This window comes from Vidua macroura, chromosome 5, assembly GCF_024509145.1.
Source record: "Vidua macroura isolate BioBank_ID:100142 chromosome 5, ASM2450914v1, whole genome shotgun sequence".
Taxonomy (NCBI): Eukaryota; Metazoa; Chordata; class Aves; order Passeriformes; family Viduidae; genus Vidua; species Vidua macroura.
In genome coordinates this window covers 64,542,870-64,564,855 of record NC_071575.1, presented here as the reverse complement: position 1 = coordinate 64,564,855, position 21,986 = coordinate 64,542,870, and the positions used below count along the sequence as shown (strand labels likewise).

The window sequence follows — 21,986 nt, the reverse complement described above, 5'->3', positions numbered from 1 at the left end:
TTTTTTTTTTTCCTGTTGATGACTCCATATAGCCTTACATAGACTGTCAATCACATGCCATCCTGCCCAAGAGCATATGCTGCTGAAAATCACGAGATAGCTCCTTTAATCCATCTTTTACAGGGGAAATTCAATTTAACAGTCATTTCGAACAGCATAAACCCCTGACTCTTGGCATCTTCATTTTAAATGAAAGCACCAGATTCTCTTTCTGTCAAAACACAGGATCACTCCATAGCAAGAATTCTACTCTTCCCATACTGGTGTGGTAATAAGCATGTAGTAAGTGGTACACCTTAATAAATCAGGTCCTCAAAAGACTGGACTGTCTGTGTTTCATCAGCAGAGGTCTGTGATTATTTGAACCATATGTACTTTCTAAAACTCAAGTTCTATAAATTGATTATTTCACTTGTTAACACTATTAAGATATTAAACATAATGTAAAACATCTTCAGTGAGTATAATTTTAACAGGACATTTCTTTTTGTGCTTACTTCCTTAGAGGAATATTAGATGAAGTGCATAAAGTTCACAAAGACTATCTCATAGATAGTTGTGTTTTCCCTAGGCTGAAATAATTGCACAGTAAGAAATTCCAGTTTATATTTCTGCTGGAATATTTTATAGAAAAACATATTTCTGAAGTTTTCTATCATACAGTCTACCATTAAGAAAGAAATTTATAGTATTGATGATGATATTATTATCCACAACATTATCATGTATTATCACCTCCTAAAATGCTTTACTAAAAATGGATCATTAGGATTTGCAGTCACTAGAAAATTTTAGGCAGCCACATGCAGGTCAGTGAGACCTGGGAGCTCATGACAGCCACAGTGTTGTGTCATTTTGCTTAAGCAATTGTTTGATATTTTCTATCACAACCACATTTCTGAACTGTGTTGTCAGATAGCATTTTGGGGATGCATGTACCTTTTCCAAGAAAAATCCCACTGGTAAACTAAACAAATTTTTTTATAATAGAGTATAATGGTATAATGAATATGTCAATTTACTATAGTAAATTTGTTTGAATGAGTGCCAAAATTTGCTATCTAATACTGAAATTAATTTTTAAAAAAATTCGTCACCATTCTGCAAGCAATATCCCTCGAACTAGAAATAAATATGGAAAAAATATAGTAAGCATAATTTAAAATATTTGAAATTGTTATTATTGTTGAAAACGAAATGCTATCATCAAAAGCATAATGAATGGTAGACATCATTTATATAGTAGTTTGACATTGAAATTATGAAAATTTCCTCTCATTCTGAGTTGATTCTCTGTCTGCTGTTTCTCAGGTCCAGATAAAATATAGAAGGAAAATTATTTTCCCTATACTGTTCCATCTATTTAATCTATAGCGGTGTGATTACCACTAGGTCAAAATTAATGAACTTAATTGGAAAAAATGGCAGATGAGCTCTGTATTAGGCCTTCTATGAGAAAACATTCTATCTTACTGCTGTAATAAAAACCAGTAAGATCCAGAAATTGGCAGGGTCAAATGTGTTAGTGTCAAAAAACAAATATCACTTCAATATACATGACTGTTGAGCAGGTTCTGCAACTGCTTTCATTTGACTTACAAAGAGGTTTTCTTCCAAAACAATCTGTACATCATCCATCATTTCTAGATAGGCATGATTAAAACTCAAATGCATCAAGTTTTTATTGCAGTGAATTTATTTTTTTTTCAAGTGTTAGTAACATTAAATTGAATATCGGATTTTTTTGTATTGGACCAGAATGTAAATCCTGAAATGTATCTTAAAATTGGTGTAAACTCAGCTTGTATGAAGATGGTGTGTGATTTCCCTTAAACGAATGTACACCACAGACATTTCCAGCAAGAACTAGAAAATATTACAAAGTACTGTGTAAGCATACATGTTTTTACTGTTATGTAATATACTAACACTATAAACTCTGGTCTTTTTGTAATGGCTATTTTTCTGTTATTAAGTGATTAAAACCAAACCAGCCACAGTGCTGCTAACTGAATATGCTATTTTGCCATCAGGGAAGAAAAAATAAGTATTTGCTAGGTGTGACAGAATATATGTATAGCACAGTATGTATGTGGCATATAATAGTTTGAAATGGAACTATGAAGGATTAGGATTTGAAATATCATGATTAGCTGTGTTAAGAACTTTCAAGCTACAGAGACAATTTTCTGTCATTATCTGAGTAGAATTAGAAGAAATAAAAATATTTCCTAAGATTTATTATATGTTCCAGTTTTAGGTTTTTCCAATATTCTTAGGGGGAAACAAAAACCAGAAGAGTGTTTTGTCTTGCATACAGATTGAAACTATTCTTGTCTCCCCAAACTGTACCTTTTAATTTCAGAAACTTTTGCCTCTGTAATTTCAACAGACTGACAGGGAAAGATTTTGTTTGAAGTTTTGACTATAATTTAAACTTAATCACTGAATACAGAACATTTAGAAGAAGAGAACCAAACAAGTAAAATTATTCATGGGCTTTGCTGCACCAGCTCCCTTCATGAAGCCAATTACATTCTCCAAATAAAGCTCAACAGCCAAACTCACCTGCTGTTAAGAGCAGAGATTGAATCATATGAAAGTAGTTATGGACTAATGGGTTTTTGCTTGTTGTTACTAGAGTTTGCTTTCTGTCTCCTCTGCCAAGTTTCTGAGGCATCTGCCTGGCAGCCACATAGATAAAACCTAAAGCAGTGAAAGCTCATGCTTCAGTCTCCCTCACAGACTTTTAAACCTATCTCCTGCTGATTCATCTTCTCCCAATAAAACACTAAAGTATCTTAAGAACAGTGTTTTAAAATTATAGTGGTATCTTGCAGCATTACTACTACCCTGGATTTTTTAGTTAGTTTGCTACTTGCAATTAATTCTGTTATTACAGTTCTTAGCTCAGATTTTGCTACCAAATCTCATGCCGGAGGATTTACTTTGGCCACCTCTGGCCAGTTAACACTGTTCCCTTTTCTACTTCCCAACCATTTCAGTTCCTTGCTGTTTGACCTGAGTTAATGTAACTTTCCATTACCTGACAATCACTATCATGACTTCATATTATTGTTACAGGGTTACATTTGACTAAGAACTGTAAGCACAGAAAAGTAAAAATTGTCAATCTCATATTCAGCAGAATTGGGGGTTTTAGTGAATTTTACTCTCCATTTTTTCCCCTGGGAAGAAATCTTCTGATTCCTACTAATTTTATATAGAATATTGCCAGTTAGAGGTCTTAACCTTGTCAAAGAAGATTGAACCACTTGTAGATTTATATTTTTGTCCTTTTGATGGATGAGACTTTAGAGTACCTTCAAATAAATATTTGCCTTAAAGTACCAGTGTTTTAAAACAGAAGATACATATATTACCTGGTCTTACCATTGACCTCTAGTTCATAAACTGTGTCACAGATATTTCAGGCTCTCCTCTATGTCTCTTTTTATTTTTCCTCATTTTTGTTTCTGTCTCTTTCTTGTCACATGTAAGCAGATTTTGTTATCACTTGTCACCAATATAGCAAAAAGCTAAATTAATTAAAATTACATAAGGTTCACAAAGTTCTTGTAAAACTTGTTCCACTGCAGTATCTGTATTCCAGGACTATGCCAATAATTTGAAGCATAAGATGTCATTCAGGTGCTCACATTACCTAGACTTTATATTAGTAGCCTTTCACATTATTGATGGGGACAGAAGGCAACCCCAGCCATTAACTCTTCCTGTAAAGCAGCACTGAAACATCCACCTTATGTGGACTCATTTGTCAGTGCCCTGCATCTGGAAAACATCTTTGCCAGAAGAATGATCTGCAGCATGAAGTAGTGTGGGAGGTGAGACTATATTTCTGAAGAATTTAAAAGGGGAGCCAAATATTTTTATGAGGGCAAAAAAGGGCAAAGGCAATAGACTTGTGCAGTTGTGATGATGTAATGCTATGAAGAACAGAGCAGAGCAACAGCAGCTTTGTCACTCCCTGGGAAAAATAAAAAAAGATTAAAAATTTACAGTGCTATTTGTCTATATTCAAGGTCCAAAATTATATATTACTTAAAGTGTGCTTAAATTCTGAGAATGTGCAAAAAATTAAATGGCAATATAGTCTGGTTGCTGTGGAGGAGCATTGAGATTTTTGCATTTAATTTTCTAAGCATAAGAGTTTAGATAAGCGTATCTAAGTTATCAATAATTTATATTTAAAAAACATTGAAATAAAAATAGAGTGACTTTTTTTTTTCAAATGGAAGAAATGACTGTTCTAAAATAATCTTAGAAGTTAGAATTTTATACTGCTCATTAAAATATCCAAGAAAATTGCCTATTATGAATATAATTAACACTTTTAGACCAATGTGTAATATAATCCATTTTGTCAAAGAGGATACAGTATGAATATGGTCACCAAAGTAGATCTGCTATAAGAGATAGTGTGGTAAGCAAGATTAGTCGGAATATTGGCCAGCAAGCTCTGTCAGACAGATAGCAAACCATCAGGTTTGTTCTCAGCCTTTAAAACAGAAAGAAATAAGATTTGTTCTCTTATGAAATGTAATTCAGCAATCCAGAGCTGCTTTAAAGCTTGCACAGGTAAAGTGAAGTGCCATATAGGAGTATGTATAGCAGTCTACCCTTTGTTGGGCAAAATGCTGTTTGTACATGGCGTGGGTTTAGTTACGATCTTGAATCTTTAGATTAAAATGGCAAAGCACTGTAGCACAAAAGATAACATTTTCTCAAATTTATGGATCAGTACTCCAGAAGATTTGTTTTTACCAAAAGATAAGAGTAGGAAAGGTATTTTCTCTTTTTTTTTCTATGTGCTGAGTACTAGCAATATATTGATCCTGAATAATTCTGGCTTTTTGCTTCTTTATGCAAGATATTTACAGAAGTAACTTTTTTTGGTGGTTTGTTTGTTTTGTTTTTTGTTTTGGTTTTGGCTTTGGTTTTTGGTTTTTTTTTGGTTTTTGGATCTTGTAAGTGTGCTAGATGTGCCCAGCATAAATGTGGACATTAAATCCTAATATTAGGAAGAGCAACAACGTCTTTCTGGGTTATGCTCAAGTTTAGACATTGTCTAGAAATGGATTTTTTAATTAAGGGTATCAGCATGACCAGGAGTGCAACTCTTGACACCTCAAGGTGACCTGTAAGAGCATAAGGTTCTTCAGGGTAACTGAAGGTAGATTTTGGGGAAATTTGCTTAAAACTTTGACTCCAAGTGCTTCACTCCCAACTGTGTTGTGATTTCAATGACCGAGTGCGACTCAGTACTGCAAAATGCAGTGATCTGTGTGTCAAGCTCTGGGGCCCCTCAAACAAGAAGGATGTGCACTTGTTTGGAGCAAGTCCAGAGGAGGCCACAAAGATGATCAGAGGACTGGAACACCTCTAGTATAAAGACAGGCTGAGAGATCTGGGACTGTTCAGCCTGGAGAAGAGAAAACTTTAGGAAGACCTTATAGCAGCTTTCAGTATCTAAAGGGGCTACAAGAGATCTAGAGTGGAACTTTTCACAAGGGCATGTGGTGATAAAACAAGGGGTAATGGCTCTAAGCTGTAAGAGCATAGGTTGAGATTAGATGTGGGAAATCTTTTACTGTGAGGATGTTGAGACACTGGTGCAGGTTGTCCAGAGAAGATGTGGGTGCCCCATCCCTGAAAGTGTTCAAGGCCAGGTTGGACAGGGCTTGGAGCAACCTGGTCTTGGAGAAACTATGGCCAGAGAGTTGGAACCAGATGATCTTTAAGATCCCTTCCAACCAAACCATTCCGTGATTCTAAGAACTAACAATGCATTTGTATGAATATGAGAGCTGTGCTATGTGTGGAGGCAGCAGCTTGTCCAGAAGCAGTACAGCTGCATTCCTGCAGCTGCATTCCTGCATTGAAGCCAACCAGCTTTGCTGAAGTGGCATAGCGCAACAAAAATGATGTTCTACTGCTTCAGAGCCTGTGTCATTTACATCAAACCACACCATGGTGAGATTCACTTGCCTAGGAATGGCAAGCTTCTAGTACTGTTTTAGATTCCCAGATATACCACTCATTCTCCAGACAGGACGTGCTGCATTATCCTAATATCTCATGTATATCCTACAGCATATGGAAATTCTACTACCTATCAAAGGATCTACATAATGCTGCTACATTTGTGATTCAGTACAAAATCACTCTCCAAACTCAACTGCTTGCTGTTTTCCAGTCCTTTCTGATGTAGGGTTCACTTCTATTTTTGCCTCTACCCCCACAGCAACCCCACGTCTGTGTAGTTTGCTGAATGTAGTCTTAGAAACATCTCTTTTTACAAGTTCTATCTTGAAAGATGTTTCATATTCTCAACTTCCTTTTAAGACAATAGGATTTGCAGGTGTGCTTTGTGGGACTGCGTCTTATATGAGCAGTTATCAGTTCATGTGATCGGGTAGAGAATTTTTCATCATTATGAGAACACATTAGTCATATCTCTGATCTATATAAAGAAATATTGTCTCATTTATGAACAATTTGCCTTCAGGACAACATGAAAATAAATCAGGGGAAGCTACCACAATAACCTTTTGTTGCTTGTATATAAATTTAAAATGCAATTCTTTTCACTCCAAGAATAATTAAAAAATAAAATTTATTGAATGATTTATATTCTTGCAAATAAAAACTGGCTTTATTTAGGACCAAAAGTGTATTTCTAGCTCTGCTTTCATTTCATTTCTAATCTGTTCAGAAACAAGCAATGTTCTTCCAAAACAGCAATCTGCTCATTTGCTTGGCAAGAGCAAGCTTTGAAAGTGCCATTTCCACATTGCTGTGCAGCTGTGTGCTCAGTGTATCACTGTCAAAAAATGTGTATCTATCCACTGGTTAGTATGCAATGCTTAGACAAAAAAGTCTCTTGTTCTTTTCATCATGAAGTTCCTTCCTGTGACTTAGTTTTCCATTTGTTAAGTGAGGCCAGTCACACACTTTATACTAGAGGTACAATTATTTAATAGATTCTGCTTGAAGACATCGAGAAAGACATCATATGTGAGGCTGATTTTGTACAACTCCTTTGATGTAAATTTTATCATCTAAGGAAACAGCTTTCAGAAGCTAGTTACTTTTAGCCTCTGTTGACCTGAACTCAGCCTACCTAGTAAATGGAGTAAAACATATTTATCCTATTACTGAAATCACTTATCACACACACACACAATATACTTAATAATTTAAAATTAATAGAAATATTGTCAATTTGTTGGATTATATTAATATCATTTTTGAGGATTAAATTTCTTGCTTACAGAACATCAGCTGTGGTTTCTATGTTGCTGTTAAGGTGCAGCATGGAAAAATGAGCATAACTACTGGCCTGTGGCCTGTGAGCATTAGCCTCCAAACTGCATGGGGGCTCATTTGTCTTCTCTAGCTCAAGGACAATTCCACTTCTTCCAACATCAGGTTCAGGACCACAAACAATTGAAAAAATTATGCTTATGGAAAGCTGAGAGGATAAGCATATTTAATTACTTTTACCAAAAGTGATTTCTTCAAAATACAACAATTTGCCACAGTACAGACATAAGAACACAGTTACTTTCCCCCAGTCCAAGCTCTGTCATTTTGGAGGGAGTCTGAGGGTACTCTCTCAAATGACTCCTTTTGAGACTTCTCAACAACAAAATTATCTTCAGCCTTTCTGACCTGCTGCTAGCCAGGTTGTGCTCTGCACCACAGTGCAGAGAGATCCCCATGTTTTGCCTCTTTCTTGCTTCCTGAGACCTGAATCCATGTTTCTGCAACATTACCCAGAATGAATTTTTTTTTCTCAGTGGAACTGGCTTTAGCCTGGATCATGTACAGCTCAACCTCAGATTCCCATATTAGGTCAGTGCATTTCTTGACAAAATCAGTGTTGGAAAATTATTCATATGCATTTCACAGATTTCATACTGTTTCCACTGAATTTAGAGGCAATACATTCAGAGAACTGAGTGAAGACAGTGCTAAGCTTAAAACCCACAATGCCATCCTCCTAAAAATACAAACTCAGGTAAAAATAGTGTGTACACTGAAAACCTGGAGTTTGACATACTTGTAAGACAAGGACACAATTTCCAGTATTTTTTTTCAATTTCCATTAATTCATTCATTTTTTTTTTTCTCCATTTGCAGTTATTGTTCTAAGTACTTTTTCCTTTTCAGAAAATGTCCAGGAGAAAACTAATTTTCTTCTCTCCCTATGTCATATTTTAGGCATAAAGATTATGATGCAAAGACTCAGAGACAAACCTCCTGGAGAGCAGGCTTAGTTTGAAAATTATTCCCAGGCATTTTGTGTTTCTTTCTTACTCAAAGATTATATGTTTAGCATTTTAATGTCCCACAACTTCTCGCCCAGTTCCCTAGGAGGACATGAAAATGAAGCCATGAAAGCTAAGCTGTTTGGTATTTATCACGAACACTCTGATTGTATTTCAGAGCTCTGGGATTTAAACAGGACGTCAGTCTTTCGTAGCCCATTTGGATATCTTGGACTTCATATAATGCTGCTGGATGAGTACCAAGAGCGACTGTTCGTGGGAGGAAGAGACCTCTTGTATTCCCTCAGTTTGGATCGAATCAGCGACAACTACCGAGAGGTGGAGTAAAAAGCCATATATATACATATGTAATATATATTTATATATATTAGTCACTTCATGTCGCAACATGTAGCACAGGATATTAGAACTTGTATGGCTGAGGTAATGAAGTTTTTGTAGGTGTTTTGTGCACAAACTCTAAGGCCATATTTATATTTAAGAAAAATACACTAATTACCATTTCCTCCCCCCCCCACCCTTCACCCGTAAGGCTTACTCTGGATGAAGAGACTTGGGGTCATATAACTATTTCTCACTGAATTTCAGGATGGTTGCAGATGTTTAGAGCACCTCACATTTGTAGACATCTGGTTTCTGTATCTCCACTGTATCATTGATGAATAAAATATTCCTGGTATTTTTGGGGAGCTTCAGGAGAGAAAATGTTAAGGAAAAAAAATTAACTTGTATACTATAAGAAGTTTTCAATAGCAGCATAAACCTTGCAGTTTGGGGGATTTTTAACTTCTTTAGAAACAGGATTTTGCATTGGTTTGAGCCAGAGGTGCTATTACACAATGACTGAAAGTGGCATTTGAAGGTTGCTCTGTGGTCTATGGGAGAGGGGTGGGTTAAGTCCTAATCCCACCAGAGAACTCAGTACATTGTAGAAACCACAGGTGACTGGCAAACTGACAACTGAAGTGCAGAGGCTGGAGTCTGAGCTGATGTGAGCCTTGGATTCCTTACTCCTGCCCTTGGAAGCTAGAATTGGAAACATACAGTAGCAAGGGAAGCTGGCAGGAGCATTGCTCCATTGTTCAACCATTTTGAGTGCAGATAAATGATCTCTTAAAATATTTCAGTGTTTTCCTTATCTATGTCTTTAAATTTTCCCAATGTGTTTTGATGTATTTTCATTTATTTTCAAATTAATAAGTAGAATAACAAGTGAGTAAAATAAAATAAAACCACTTGGGATAAATATTTTTGTTGATTTCTATACTGCACTGACCACTGATGTTTCAAATTCGTTTCTGTCTGCCCCCTTGCTAAAAGTGAATATCACTATTCTTACATCAACACTCTGGTCAACTTTACCATAAGTATCTTTGCTTATGTCCAAGCATAATTAGCATGTTCCATTACTGGGAACAGATATAATATGCTTTATTCTTTTTATAAACATTTTTATAAACATTTGGGAATGTCAATCCTTGTTATGGGATACGAGTCTATTCAGAGAGGCTATTTGAGAATTTATCTACATTAAAAAAAAAACAAACCAGAATTTAACTCCTCAGGGGGCAGAGTTGCATACTGAGCTTTGTTCCTCAACAGTGAGATATAAGCTAATTCCTTTTTGCTTTGATACAAATTATTAATATCCTGTGACAAGATATTAGAGCACACAGATATGAAAACATTTAGATAGAATTTGTTTCTATAAAATAAACTTTTTGTCCCACTCTCTTCTTCCCCTTTTGGCAGTAAGTCTGTGAGTAAATACAACAGGATAGAGCACTTCATGCTTCTGTCCAACCACCATCGTCCCATCCAGACATACTTGAAGTTCATTGCTCCCTTTCTTGTTTTTAAGTGGAATATCAGCCAAACCATGTTCTCTGTCTGGAGACCTGTGTAGAGAATGGCAAAGAGATGAAAATTCTTCTTGGCTTTTCTTATGCTAAAGATGAGAAATTGAAATAAATGAAGCTTGGCCTGGCACCCTTAGAAACATGATCTCACTGGGACCTAGCTGACTTGAGTACAAATAGCACGAGATTTTTATTTTTCTCTTTTTCCCAGAGTTCACTCAGTGCAGATCTCATTCAGGGACAGTTAAGGAAATTATGATTGTCTTACAGCTTTATCAGCAAAAGCATGGAATGAGGCATTTCTGTTATAGGAATCCTTAATTGCTGAGATACATTAGAGAAAGTTCCTGGAGTTGAGAGAGTGTTTGATTATTACCAAAGTTCTTAATTAATCTATGTTTAACTGTGTGTTGGTTAGTCTTTGACCTTTTCTTTTGACTGAAGAGTTTAACTTAATTAAGCTAAACTAGAAGTTGTAATCCACTGAACATATATGAGTACAGGCAATTTCCTGGATTTTATTCTCTCTCTGGTAACCAGGATGACTCAATATCTGCAAAAGAAAGGTTTCATGAAGTTTTGGGCAGATTGGTATTGATCTTCATCTTCTGTGACCCAGAAAACAGTTTATGTCTTTTAATTCATAGTCATCCCTTTCTCAACAATTTAGAATAGGAATATGCTTTCTAAAAACCAAACTGAGATACATTTCCAACTAGAGATTTATGCCTTTTGCTGTAAAATGACCAAAGAATTCAGTTCTAGCTAGCATATTAGAAGCTACCTAAAGAAAAACAACTAAATGCTGAGTGGACATAAAATGCTTTTGCATTGAGACCTGTTGACTGCCAAAGTAATCCAACATTTCAAAAAACTTAACTTGTGATGCATATGAGGTATGCCTCCTATAAATCTGTATTTAATAGACTACATGTTTTCTTCAGGTTCAATTCTCTTCAGCTTTCAAATACACTGCAACACTGAAGGGTAGATTATAGCTTTTTCATGTAAACTAGTGACCGTTTATATAAATCTCTACCATATTCTTTTAAATACATTTTATCCTCACCAATTTTCATACACACTAAAAAAAATCCTAAAAAATTCGGGGGAAAGACCTTCAGGAAAAAAATACTACTACTGTCATTCTTGCATTGGTGGGGAAATCCAGACATTTGGGTTGAGCTCTCAACTGTGGCAAAGTCACTCGAGAAAGGGAAGGACTCTCGCTTCTCTATTTGTCAAATAACATTTCTTTTGCCTATTTTGCTCCTTGTATCTCTCATTTAATACATACAGAGTATATTATATTCTTGCTTAGAGTATTTAACACATAATGCTATACATTTTTGAACAGTTACTTAGATGTCTTGTTTCTATGTGAAGAGTACCCTTACACTAAGAGTAGCAAGAATGAGGGAGAATATGAAATGTGAGTATCCATGTTTACAGAGAATTAGAGCCATATAAGCACTTGAAACCCTGTGTAAAGACAAAGCTTTGTGGGCACATTTCACTTAACCTTTGCTTTCGCTAAGAGCTCAATCCGTTTGACACCATCTTTGGAATAAATCCTTACTCATATTTGAGATTTGGTCCAAAGCCTTAAAGGGTTTAGTGATCTAACAGATAGAGAACTTTCTTTGGTATCTGGTTTCAAATTTGTTTTTAAAACATTACAGTTCATTGTAATTGGTGCCAGAGAGGATCTTTGTTAACAGCAAACTTGAGCCAGTGCCAGTAGCTCATCACCACTGGTCAAACAGCTCATAAAGAAGGGGGACCTTTGTTCCTCCTTTTGTCTCATGTTGGAGTGAAAATAAACTGCTCTTCTTATTTGCTCTTTCCTATTCCACAAATTCCTTACAGATAGCTTCTGCTTCAAGGGCCTTAGAAAGATCTGAGTCTGAATAGAAGCTTCCCACTTCTTATGGGCTTATTCAGGCAGATTTAAATTGTTCTGTTTCTCACCAAGTGTGAGAGGGCTCCAGATTCGGTTTTATATCTCTGCTGTAATAAATTATAGAGATCTCATCGTATATCTTGCCTCTAGTGAAGCTCTACTTCACTCCAGAGCTGGCTGAACACAAGTCTGCAAGAGCAGGGCTTGGTTGTGTCTTCTTTGAATACTGTCTAGGAATGTGCACTAATGTAAACTGAAATAAGAAGCACACAATTTAGTGAGCTTGATTATCCCTTGAAATAACCTTCCAAGAGGGAAGGTGGTCGTGTATTTGTTGATAAATATATACAATATATACAATATTCAGTCATCAGCAGATATTTTTAAAGAATTTGTGCTTCAGCCAAGCAGAAGTTAGCTGTTAATTAAGCACTATTTATTGAATTAAACTAGAGACATGCTGGTTGAATTGCTTAATTGCCCTGTCACACATTAGAGTTCAGACTAGAACACACAGTAGTCTATCTTGGCCTGAAGTGCTATAAAGCTCATATAATTTCTTTAAATTAGTTTGCACTATTGATACCATCCTGTTTTTTTAAGGCTAGGGCTGAATGGAGAGGATGTTTGCAGACACTAATTAGCATTCCAGCTCCAATTAAAGTTTCGCCCATATCTGTACTTCCTTACAAATTCATTTTTTCCCATGATGAGTATATTTAAAAATATCTTTTCCCTACAGTGCTTTACCCCTTTATAGAGCTAAAATTACATCATCAACATCTCAAGGATGAGAATACTGTGGTTTAGTGAGAAAACATTACTAAACAAGCAATTTAAAAATTTAATTCACAGTAATCTAAAGTGGTGAAAAATTTTGAAAAATTATGTTCAAGCCAATAATTATGTCAAGACTGCAGCCCAGGGGAATGTATGCCAGTGTGATGTTGGTACAGTCTCTATACCCAGGCAGATTTCCCAAAATACTTATTGATAGCTTGCCAAATGATTGTAATCCTGGCAGAGAGCCAATTAAAAATTAAAGCTGGTAATTGTCACACCTCTTAAACATAAATATCAGGAAAAGTAATACATGGCAGGTTAAAGACCTAATATATTGCAGCTGATTAATATCTGGATTTTCATGCGGTGCAAACACATCCTATGTTATACTAATTTGAAATTAGGTACGATAGCAAAATCTGACATGCAGAGATTTTTTTAGTCTCAATTCTAAAATATTCTTGAAGAGATTAAAACATAATAATTATAACATACTTATTTATGTTAAAACTCAGGAGCATTGCAAGAGTTATGGGTTTTAAAAATAATTTCTGGATAGAAAAAACTTCTTCAGGAGACATATATCTATTACAAGAGTTATAATTCAGACCCATGTACTTCAGGCAATGAACATGGACTTGCCTTAGAAGTCAGCAATTTTGTGAGGAGGGCCACAAAAATGTTCAGAGGGCTGGAACATCCCTCCTATAAAGACAGGCTGAGAGAATTGGGGTTCAGCCTGAAGACAAAGTTCTGGAGAAACATTATGCTGGAGTTTCAATTTGTAAAGGGGCCTTACAGGAAAGACAGAATTTTCTCAAGGACTGTAGTGGCAGAACAAGAGACAGAGGTTTTAAAATAAAGGACTGTATATTTAGATTAGATACTAGGAAGAACTTCTTAACTATGAACGTTAACCTGGAACAGTTTTCCACACAGAAGTTGTGAATGCTCCATCCCAGGAACTGTTCAAGGTCAGGCTGGATGGGGCCTTGAGCAACAGTGAAAGATGTCCCTGACTATAGCATGTGGTTACATTAGTTAGTCTTTAAGGGTCCCTTCTAACCCAAACCATTCTGCAATTCCATGGTTTATTCTTTTTTTCTGTGCCAAGGACCAAATAGCTCCACTGCGGCTGCTTTTTGACATTACAGAAAAAGCAGGAGCATTAGGTTACCTCTTTGGCTTTTTTCTCTTAATTCTGTATATGTATTAAATTCAGTATATCTTAAGTGGAAAATGCACATACGAAGTATTTTCAACAGCACTGGGACTAAGTCTCCAAATGCAAAAATAATCACCTACACACAGCATATTTAATATCAAGTTACAGAGTCAAGTGTTTTATTCCTTCTGTGGTTTCTCTGTTCCTAACAGCCACCTACACCTGGTGTGGGCAAAATCTCTCATTTTAGCCTGCTAGTTAGAACATGTCTTTGGGAACTGAAAGCTGTGTTTTCATACTTTTAGCCTTGAAAGATCTTAGAGATCTCATAACTTCTAGCGTTTTTTGGGTTAAGGACAGACTTAACCCATGCTTCATTCAATCCCTGACCAGTGACTAAAATAAATGATTGTGGACCCTGAGTTTTGCAATGAATGAACCAGGAATGGTCTGACCAGAATGACTGGATGAGTGCCTTCATGGGAGTTCAGCAGAGTCCAGGTACCTTTTCAGACTACACAGCAGCAATGTAGAGACTAGGTGAGAGTAATTTTTGATCACTCATAAGTGACTATAGGTGACTATAAGACCATCTGATTGAAAACAGGTGTTCTGATTAACTTGGATTTAGATGGTGTGAGACCTAAACACTGCCAGTACACTGCTGACTCACTCAGCTTGCCATGGACCGGGACCCCCAGGTCCCTTTTCGCAGCTGCTCTCCAGTGTCTCATTCCCTGATCCAGACACAGCACTGGGGTTGAAGTGTCCCAGGTGCAGAATGCACTTGTCCTTCTTAAACTTGATACAGTTGGTGATTGCCCAGCCCTCTGATTTGTCCTCGTCTCTGCAGTGCCTTGGCCCTCAAGAGAGTCAATAGCTCCATTTTAGTGTCATTGGCAAATTTACTTAGTATTCCTTTGAGTTCCACATCCAGTTCATTAATGAAGATATTAAAGAGAATTGGGTCTTTTACTTTCAAGCCCCAGGCATCTAGGATTAATAATTTATCCCCACTTGTCTTGCAATTAAGTTTTCTCATAATTTATCATTTTCTCAGATTAGAATTATTTCAAGAAAACTAAGACAGTTCAATTACAAAAAAAAAAAAAAAAAAAAAAAAAAAAAAAAAAAAGAGGAAAAAAAAAAGAAAAAAAGATAAAAAGCCTAGCAGAAGAGTCTAATTTAAAAATGTTTTCCAGACAGAAAAAAAATGTGATTGGATTATTGACAAGAACGTCCTAATGATGACATCAGTTTTTGGATATTTACTTGGTTTCAGCCAAGCCTGATATCACTGATGTGAACATGTTTTGTTTTCACTTTTAAATGTTGTAAGAAATTAAGCAATCATTCCAGTGTGATCAGTCATTGTTTAATATTGTTTTCATCCAAACAAATAATGCATCTGGGATGAAACCTAAATGTTATACAGTAGATAGCTGAAAAAACCCTCACTTGTGTAATTTGGCTTCCCTTCAGTAATTGACTATAAAGAGCTGATTCTATTCCCATAAGGTTAATTGCTGACCCTTATTAACTTCACTGTAAACCATTTTTTTTCCTAAGTGTCACTTCAATCAGGAAATCAGTAGTTCAAGATTAATAACTATGTTGAAAATCACTGACAATTTAGCATAGATGTTTCTACTGAATTTATATAAAATGTTCCATACATTAACTTCCTTTAAATTCTGTTGACTACTATAAGTTTGCTGTGCTACCCTAACCAAGACAGTTGTGTTCCAAGGAAGGAGAGACTGAGGGTCTTTTCTCTCAGGGGAAGCAAGGTTCAGGGGGAACTTATCACAGTATTCCAGTACTTAAGTATTTAAATGGCATCTCAAAGGGGAAAGAGGCTCTCCCTTCACAAGGAGCCAGGGACATGGTGGAGTTTCTGTCAGTTGGGGGTTTGAAGATGTCTAGGACAGAGTGATAGATAATCTCACCTGGGCTCCCATTTCCACCAAAAGCTGGACCAGATGATGTTTTGAGGCACCTTCCAACCTGGGCTGTTCTATGATTTTGTACTTCTGATCTGAGAATCTTACACATGAGACATAGTGGAAAAACTGGATTTCCATGATCAGACTGCCAATTAAATTATTTTCTTTTTCTTTTTTTCCTCAGATCCACTGGCCTAGTACACCTCTACAGGCAGAAGAATGCATAATTAAAGGAAGAGATGCTGTAAGTATCACTAATTACAGATCAAATATACTTTAATTATACCAGTGGCTGGTCCAAAACAAGGATTCAGGCATCCCTAACTTAAGAGAGATTAAAGCACAGATATAAAGTGAAGTGTTGCAGGTTAAAAACATGTAACTACTGGGAACACATTAAATTATTTGTTTAATTGCTCTTCAAACTAGCTCATAAACAGGCAATGAACACTTTTGATCGCCTGAACTTTCTTCTAATTCTTATTCTGGTGCTATCAAAGAAGGTACCTTAATAATTTTCCTTTTCCATTTCTATGTCTTTTTCTTTTCATATGCACGTATGATCTCCTCTGTATTCACATTCCAGTTTATCTTCAAAATTCACATTCCCTAGAATATATTCAAAAAAGTGGTTAAGTTATTAATAATTATAAAATGCACTGTAATTTATATTGTCCTATAAGTTTCTTGTTCCATTAATAAAAGTACTCTGTTTTAATAAACCTCAGAACTGTTCTGTTCTTGTGATTCAGTGCTCTGACTGTAATTAGTTCCTGGGAAAAACCTGAAAGCTCACTGGCACACAGCAGCTGATATCATGGGCAGCACAGGATGAAAGTTCTTCTGGAGGGGAGCTCTCTTTAATTTTGCAGTGCACCAAGCTCATTATCTGCACCTCATAAACACACAGAGAGTACACCTAATAAATCCCACAGCTGAGAGAGCTCACACTGAACCAAGGGATCTGAAAGTTATGATAGTTTTACAGCAACAGTGACAGGAATGTAGGACATGGAAAGGGAACATACAAGCTTTGCCCAGAAACATGGCAAACAGCAGCCTCAACCACCATAAATTCCCAGTAAATTAGGAAGCTATAAAGATTTCTTCCGAAGTAAAAGCTTGACAACTGTCCACATTAAGGCATTGGAACCAGATTGGAATGTATTAGTAGTAGTAGTAGTAAACCCCAACTCTTCCCATTCACCTAGTCTAGAACTGATCATTTTTGGAGATTCTTAACAGTTCATTGTAGTTTTTCAGGTTACTTTTATATCCACATAATTTTAGGTGGCTTTGGTTGAAAATGGTGGTTTTCTACAACGGCTGAACTTTATGGTCATATTAAATTAATCCCAAACCTAAATTATTTGGCCTTTATTTGATACTATCTCTAAGCATAGGCTGTTATTAGTTAAAGCTCTACCATCCTTCTTTCACCACCACATATTTTCTGATACTCTGACAATATTTGTTTTGCTAAAAAATGCAGAAATAGGTACTGTTGTTTCAAAACAAAGATAGCTCCCTCGGACTTATGTTTCCCTAAAACTCAAAACCTTTTTGCAATCCAGTTTGCTCTTATGAATCCTCAAATTTGCATTCTAAGAATGTTGTCATTTAAAGAACTTCATATGTTTCCCACATTTCTCTGCACCATGCAGGTTTGGAGTAACTACTGCTTTTACAGAAAAAAAAACAGAACTTTTAAATAATCACAAGATTCTAGAAGCAGAGTCTTTAAGAAAAATAGATTAAAATTTTAAAAGCTGGAAATATTGCCATACCAAACAATATTCTGATTCTCACATGAGACTTAATTATGTATGGACTATGTGAATAAGTAACACCAATTAATATCAGGGAAACCTTAGCAATTTTCATCAGCATGCTCAGCATTCAGTAAGATAAATAACTCAACCTGAAAGGAATCTAAATTAGAATCAAAAACCTTCCTACTATTTTTCTTTTCACCCTTATTTTTTGTAGCCATAAACCAATATTGATTTAATAGCATAATGTCTTAAAATCAACCCTTTGTCAATTTTAATTTTTAATACTATTTTTCACACTACAAACTCTACAAAAATATTTCTCTATTTCAAACTTTTTTGCTTATTTCCATGCTGTCTCTATTTTTATTTTCCTTTGCAAAAGATCTATTACTCAAGGCATCATTATTAAGTAGAACTGATAATATTGTAATATTCTTCTCAGCACTGAAATACTTCACATGTACCTTGCTGCTTCTTTCTTTATAACAGAACTGGCCACTTTCACAAGCTTGTATAACCTTAAAAAGTTATCAGTTCATGCTGCAGCAGTAAAATGGCAAGTACTGTAGTCATAAACTTTTTCAGAGCTTGTAACAGACTTAATAGGACAATTAAAAAGGGCTTGTTTTAACAACACATGTATACTCTTAAAATAAGACCATGCTTTTCTGATTTGAGTGAAGGCAAAGAAAAAAAAAATCCTTCAGCTGTCATCCAGTGTGCCAGGAATCACACCTGTTAGCCTGTGGTGTGAGAGTTTTCAATTACTCTGAATTACTTTATCAGAATTGGAAATCATTCAGATATAAAAATGCCTTACTCATCCACACTGAGAAGTTTCAGATTAATAAAATTCCACAGATCTATTAATATATCTGTGGAGCATTCTAAAGACAACACAAATATTTGATTCATTGATATCATATAAAGAAGTCTTATTTCAATGTCCCCTTGGATGATGCATCTCTTCCCTGCTCTGTGTAAAGTACATTATTAGTAGGGTTATCAGCAATGCCTTTTTGCCTGACACTTCCCAGAACAGCACCTTTTGTCGTCTGTTTATAAATGAGCAATAGCCATTTGGAATTAGTTTTTTTCTATGTTTGGTGTTTCTAAATCCTAGGATTTTTTTGCAGATTTTTTTCAGGCAATCCTAAAAAGGAACATAGAAAAAAAAAAAAAGTGTAGATTTTTCCCATTTAAATAGAAATCTTAAATCCCTAAAATTATTTTGGTATAAAGATCAAAAGCTGAAGGTATATGTGGATAAAAAAGGAAACCATAGAGTAAAGATCAGACCACCACTGAGAGCAAACAAAGGGATTAAGTCAGGAAGGAGGAGAGGGAGAATCAGGGACAGCACCAGCACCCAATAAAGCATCTATTCAAAAAATTCATGGCATCATAAAATACCTATGGAATAGCATTTTGTTACCACAAGTCAGCAAACATTTGGGAAATTAACATAAAAAGTAGACACCTCTGTCTTTGAGTGCTGATCCATACAAGGAGGATCACATGCTGTTGATTTCAACCCATTCTTCTCTCAACTCATTTGACTTTATGTTTTTATTTCTTTAAAAAAGAAAAGGAACAAATTAGTTACAAATCAAGAAATTCCAACAGTAAGATATTAAAAGATTGGTTTGCCCTTTGTATATGCATAATATTTAATTACACAACATCTTATGTTCTATGAATTAGCATGATATATCCTGAGGATGAACAGTTAAGGAGAATCAGGTAGCAGGGGAGATTCCTTTCCTTTTTCATTTGCTGGAGCATTTGGAAGACTTACATGTAATGATTCAGGGACTTGAAGAAGAAAGATGCTTTCTTAGTTTTGAACCTAATGTGGATTTGCAAGTGTTGAATTCTGCCCATGAATTCCCTGCACACCCTTCATTTTTGACATTAAGTTCTTGCAGTTGGTTAATAAGATCCAGGATTGTTCTCTCATAAATACAGCAGTCCAAAAATGAGAGTAGTTATCAGTGAAAAACTGGAAATTTTCAAAAAAGGAAATTCCTCCACTCTGTTTTATATGTTCATTTCAGGATTGTATTAATTGCATTTTGGGGATGTCTGGCCTACTTCACTGGCTATTGAAAAAGCCAGAGAGAATTCCATGAATTTCATATCTAAATGCCAGAACAGCTAAAGTTAGCTCAGATTAATTCCATTTTAAATGTCTTAAACTTGACGTGACTCTTAAAACTCAGGGTTCTAAGTTGCAGAAATGTTGAGCAATGAATTGAAATGAACAGTAATTTTGCTCCACTCACAGAAACCACTACAAAATGCCAAAAAACAAATCTAAAACCAAATCCCAGGAATCCCAGGAGTCCCAAAATCAAGGGATGCTTTTATCTCACTGTCTCCATTTCTAGTTTAGCACAGGAATAATGACCCCACATCTCAAAGGGATGTTTGAAAATGTTTTAATTGTAATATTTATGAAGCTGCAAATACACTAATGAGTCCCAAAGTATTGCCCTGGGGGAAATGAATATTTCTTCTTCAAAGAGGTTTAAACAGTGGAAACAGTCAAAGTATGTGTCTATACAATATAAAAAATATTGATTAAAATTAATTATCCAATAAATTATTGGTGCAATTAAAAATTGTATTTTTATCGAGATAAAGTATTTAACTCTAGAGAGAAGCTGTTTGCTGACCACTCACATCTTATGCCCTGAATCTTATGTGTCTTATGTATCCAATAATGCATAGTAAAGATCTATCCAGATTTGCAGACTATTTCCATGACTAAAGAAGCAGAAAAGTGTGTTTTTATAATTTAGTAACTCCTAACTGGTTAAGCTAAAATGAGACATGATCAATCAGTGCTCTAAGCTTGCTTTTTTTAATGTAAAAATTCCCACCCATGAAACTGATGGCACAGAGTTAGCAACATGAAGTGATATAGAATAGAAAGATTCAATATTAGAACATCACCTATGGGCACATAAGAGACTTAAAAAAAAAAAAAAAAAAAAAAAAAAAAAAAAAAAAAAAAAAAAAAAAAAAATTGAAAAGCTAATATTTCCCTGTGTTTATTTTCATGTAAACTAGGATGAATGTGCAAATTACATCCGAGTCCTTCACCGATACAACAGGACCCATCTTCTGGCTTGTGGAACAGGAGCTTTTGATCCACTCTGTACTTTTATAAGAGCTGGACATCCATCAGAGGTAAGAAATTTGGTTTCCAGTACTGATTCTTTTGGTCTAGATTCCAGCAAAGCCTCTATGGTTAAAAATAAATATTTAAATGGTTATAAATAAATGTTTAATGTGGTTATAAATAAATGTGGTTATAAATAAATATTTAAAATATTAAATATTTTAATAATATAAAATAAATGTTCACAGCTCTCATCTGATAGATATTTTCCCTGATGAAATGTAATGCTGGACTACAATTTCATTTATGATCAGAGGAACTCACTAATATTTGAAAGTATATTCTGGAGAATTATGCAAAAATCCAGACTTTTTCATCTTAGTTTTTTTCACTAGATAAGCTGACATAGTAATTTTTAAGAAAAAATATTAAATTTTTGGGAGGAGTTATAACTAAATTTGTTGGGGTTTGTTATTTGTTGTTTTTTTGTTGATTTTTAAAACAATTATACATCATATATCAAAATATGTGTTAGTTTGATGGGAGATGGAATTTCTTAACGAATCTTTGGTAAATTCTGCTTCTTTATACTGGTCTTGTTCAGCAAGTGCATGTAAGCTCCATAATGATGCTTACAGCTGAGTGAAACAGTACTGCAGAGATCAATAAGAACATATTAATATTTTGAATACATTTCTTATGCAAAAACAGAAATTGGGATCTAAGGGATTTACTTCAGGCAAATGTTTTTGATTAATCTTTTCTGAGTAATGATACATCCTTTTGACAAAACAAACAAGAACAAGATCACCAGAAGCAATTTCCAAGGATCCAATCCATGCTGTGCACCTCCAACTACTGTCAAAATAAAAAGCATCTCAGAAGTTGAGACTCCAGCACAGCACTTAGATTCAGAGTTGTATGAATTGCAGAAACACATTGTCTTCTGAAATTAAGGAAGGAGCTAGATAATAAGCAATTTAAAATAAGGCAAATTTGCATGTCTTCTTTGCTCCTCTCACAAACCTCCTGCCAGACTTCCCAGCAGAGTTTCAAGGAAGCAGTGGCTGTGTATGGAGGAACACTATTTTAGAAAGCATAAACAACAGAATA

The 21,986-nt window shown here is 35.3% G+C and overlaps 1 protein-coding gene across 1 annotated transcript in view; it reads left to right on the top strand.

The window, feature by feature from the left end:
* SEMA3E (semaphorin 3E) overlaps positions 1 to 21,986 on the top strand; it is a 126,166-nt gene that overhangs the window by 58,376 nt on the left and 45,804 nt on the right. The window contains exons 2-4 of the mRNA XM_053978680.1: positions 8,473 to 8,633; positions 16,156 to 16,215; positions 20,822 to 20,941. Coding sequence (XP_053834655.1) covers positions 8,473 to 8,633; positions 16,156 to 16,215; positions 20,822 to 20,941 — 341 coding nt within the window. The remainder of the gene's footprint in view (positions 1 to 8,472; positions 8,634 to 16,155; positions 16,216 to 20,821; positions 20,942 to 21,986) is intronic.